At 46.0% G+C, this 2,528-nt stretch overlaps 1 protein-coding gene across 1 annotated transcript; it reads right to left on the reverse strand.

Annotated features, from left to right (window-relative positions):
- Positions 1–193: 193 nt before the first annotated feature.
- Positions 194–2,258, reverse strand: vcam1a (vascular cell adhesion molecule 1a; the record flags this gene model as incomplete). The annotated part of the gene is given in 3 exon segments (XM_035677363.1): positions 194–463; positions 1,327–1,587; positions 1,953–2,258. Coding segments are annotated over 3 exon segments (837 nt in total), but the record flags the coding sequence as incomplete, so codon positions are not given.
- Between the last annotated feature and the right edge of the window lie 270 nt (positions 2,259–2,528).

Here is a 2,528-nt window from a genome sequence, read left to right on the forward strand (position 1 = left end):
TAGGTGTGAAAACGCCCTAAGTCTGCCAGAACCAGAACAAAACTCAAAGGCGTCTTCAGATTACTTATTTTGTCCAACAAACAGTTCAAACCTTCTTTCAGTCTGAACAGGACAGTTAATAATACAAGTAACAACAACAACAACAACAATAATAATGATGTTATGTATTAATGAATAAAAATGAGAGCAGTACCAGTGACAGTGAGGGAGCTGGTAACCAGTTGGGATCCGTACTGGTTGGAGGCTTCACACTGGTAGTGGGCGGAGTCTTCCAGTAGGGCGGAGGAGAGGCTGAAGGAGAGCGTGGAGGAGGCGGGGTCAGTCCTCTGAAGCTCCTCCCCCTCTCTCCTCAGCACCAGCGTGGGGGGCGGGGCTCCGTCTGAGCGGCAGGTAACCGTCACCTGCTGACCCTCCACCACCTCCTCACCTGGACTCACTGAGAGGGAGGTGTTAGTGGGCGGACCTGTGGGAGGGGAAGACAGGTGTGTCAGAGCTGGTGACAGGTAATTAACAGGACAACAACGAGACATCAACAAGACAACAACAGGACAACAACGAGACAACAACGGGATAACAATGAGACAACAAAGAAAAAAAGAAAAAACAACGAGACAACAACGGGACAACAACAAGACAACAAGGAGACAACAAAGAGACAACAACGGGACAACAAAGAGACAACAACAACGAGACAACAAAGAGACAAAAACGAGACAACAAAGAAAAAAGAAAAAACAACAAGACAACAAAGAGACAAAAACGAGACAACAAAGAAAAAAGAAAAAACAACAAGACAACAAAGAAAAACAACAAGACAAAGAGAGGTGACAACAAAGTGACAACAAAGAGACAACAAAGAGACAACAAAGAGAGAACAAAGAGACAACAAAGAGACAACAACGGGACAACAACGAGACAACAAAGAGACAACAACGGGACAACGAGACAACAAAGAGACAACAAGACAACAAAGAAAAAAGAAAAAACAACAAACAAAAACAACAAGACAAACAAAGAGACAACAAAGAGACAACAAAGAGACAACAACAACTAGACAACAACGAGACATCAAAGAGACAACAAAGAAACAACAACAAGACAACAAAGAGACAACAACAAGACAACAAAGAGACAACAACGAGACAACAACGAGGACAACAAGACAACAAATAGACAACAACGAGACAACAAAGAAAAAAGAAAAAACAACAAGACAACAAAGAAAAACAAAGTGACAACAAAAAGACAACAACATGACAACAACGGGACAACAACAAGACAACAACGGGACAGGGATTATAAATTAAACAAAAGCGTCACTCTCACCATGAACAATGATTTCCACTTCGGTGGTTTTGTTTCCCTCGCTGTTTCGGGCCTCGCACTCGTAGCGTCCAGTGTCAGACAGACTCACCGCTGTGAAGACCAGCTGATGTCCTCGACCCTGCAGAACAGACCGACCAGCTGCCGTCCTGAGGCTCCAGGTGATGTTCGGCTCTGGGTTTCCCTCCACAGAACAGGTGAGAGTGAGCGGAGAACCGACCATCAACAACCCAGGGTCTGATATCGCCGTGACAACAGGAGCATCTAAAGAAGAGAAAACACTTTGAAATGTGACCGAAAACTGACTCAGGTCCAGATAAACTGACTCAGGAAGAATAAACCGACTCAGGTCCAAATATAACACCTCAGGAAGAGAAAACTGACTTCAGGCTCCAGATAAACTGACTCAGGGAAGAGATAAACTGATTCAGGTCCAGATAAACTGACTCAGGAAGAGATAAACTGACTCAGTCCAAACACTGACTCAGGAAGAGCATAAACTGACTAGGTCAGCATAAACTGACTCAGGAAGGAGATAAAACTGACTCAGGCTCCAGGATAAACTGACTCATGGAAGAGATAAACTGACTCAGGTCCAGATAAACTCAGGATCAGACTGGAGGACTCACACAGCAGGTTTAGGGGGACGGTGGTCTCTCTGGTCCTGTCCTCAACAGGCAGGTTGTGCAGGTCCATCGTGGCCCTGCAACTGATGTTTCCTCCTGAGTCCTGGTTCAGAGGAGTGAACCTGTACTCAGACTGCACTGAGCTGGATCCAGAATCTCCTATAATGCTCTTCAGGATAGTGTCTCCTCTGAGCCAGGTGAGGGTCAGCAGCTCAGGGGGGTAAACATCAGACACCTGGCAGGTCAGGGTGGTCTCCGCCCCCAGCCTCAGCTCAACATGACCTCTGACCACAGGGGCTGATGGGAAGGCTGGACCCAGCAGACACACAGAGGACAGACAAGAATGTTAATGCTGAAGAGACCCGGAACCAATCTGACCAATCAGAGAACATTTGGCTGATGACTGTGGACCAGTTAAAATGAGCAGCTTCGTGTTTCTGTCCTCAGATTCATTCACAGACTCGTTTTCAAATGTATCCTGATGGAGACGCATCATTCAGAGGAGGTTATGCTAGCTGTTGTTAACTGTCACGATGACAGTGTCTGAAAGCAGCGGCTCATAGCTGGTTAGCTCTGTTA

This window comes from Morone saxatilis, unplaced genomic scaffold, assembly GCF_004916995.1.
Source record: "Morone saxatilis isolate NCDOM2014 unplaced genomic scaffold, NCSU_SB_2.0 Contig555, whole genome shotgun sequence".
NCBI lineage: Eukaryota > Metazoa > Chordata > Actinopteri > Moronidae > Morone > Morone saxatilis.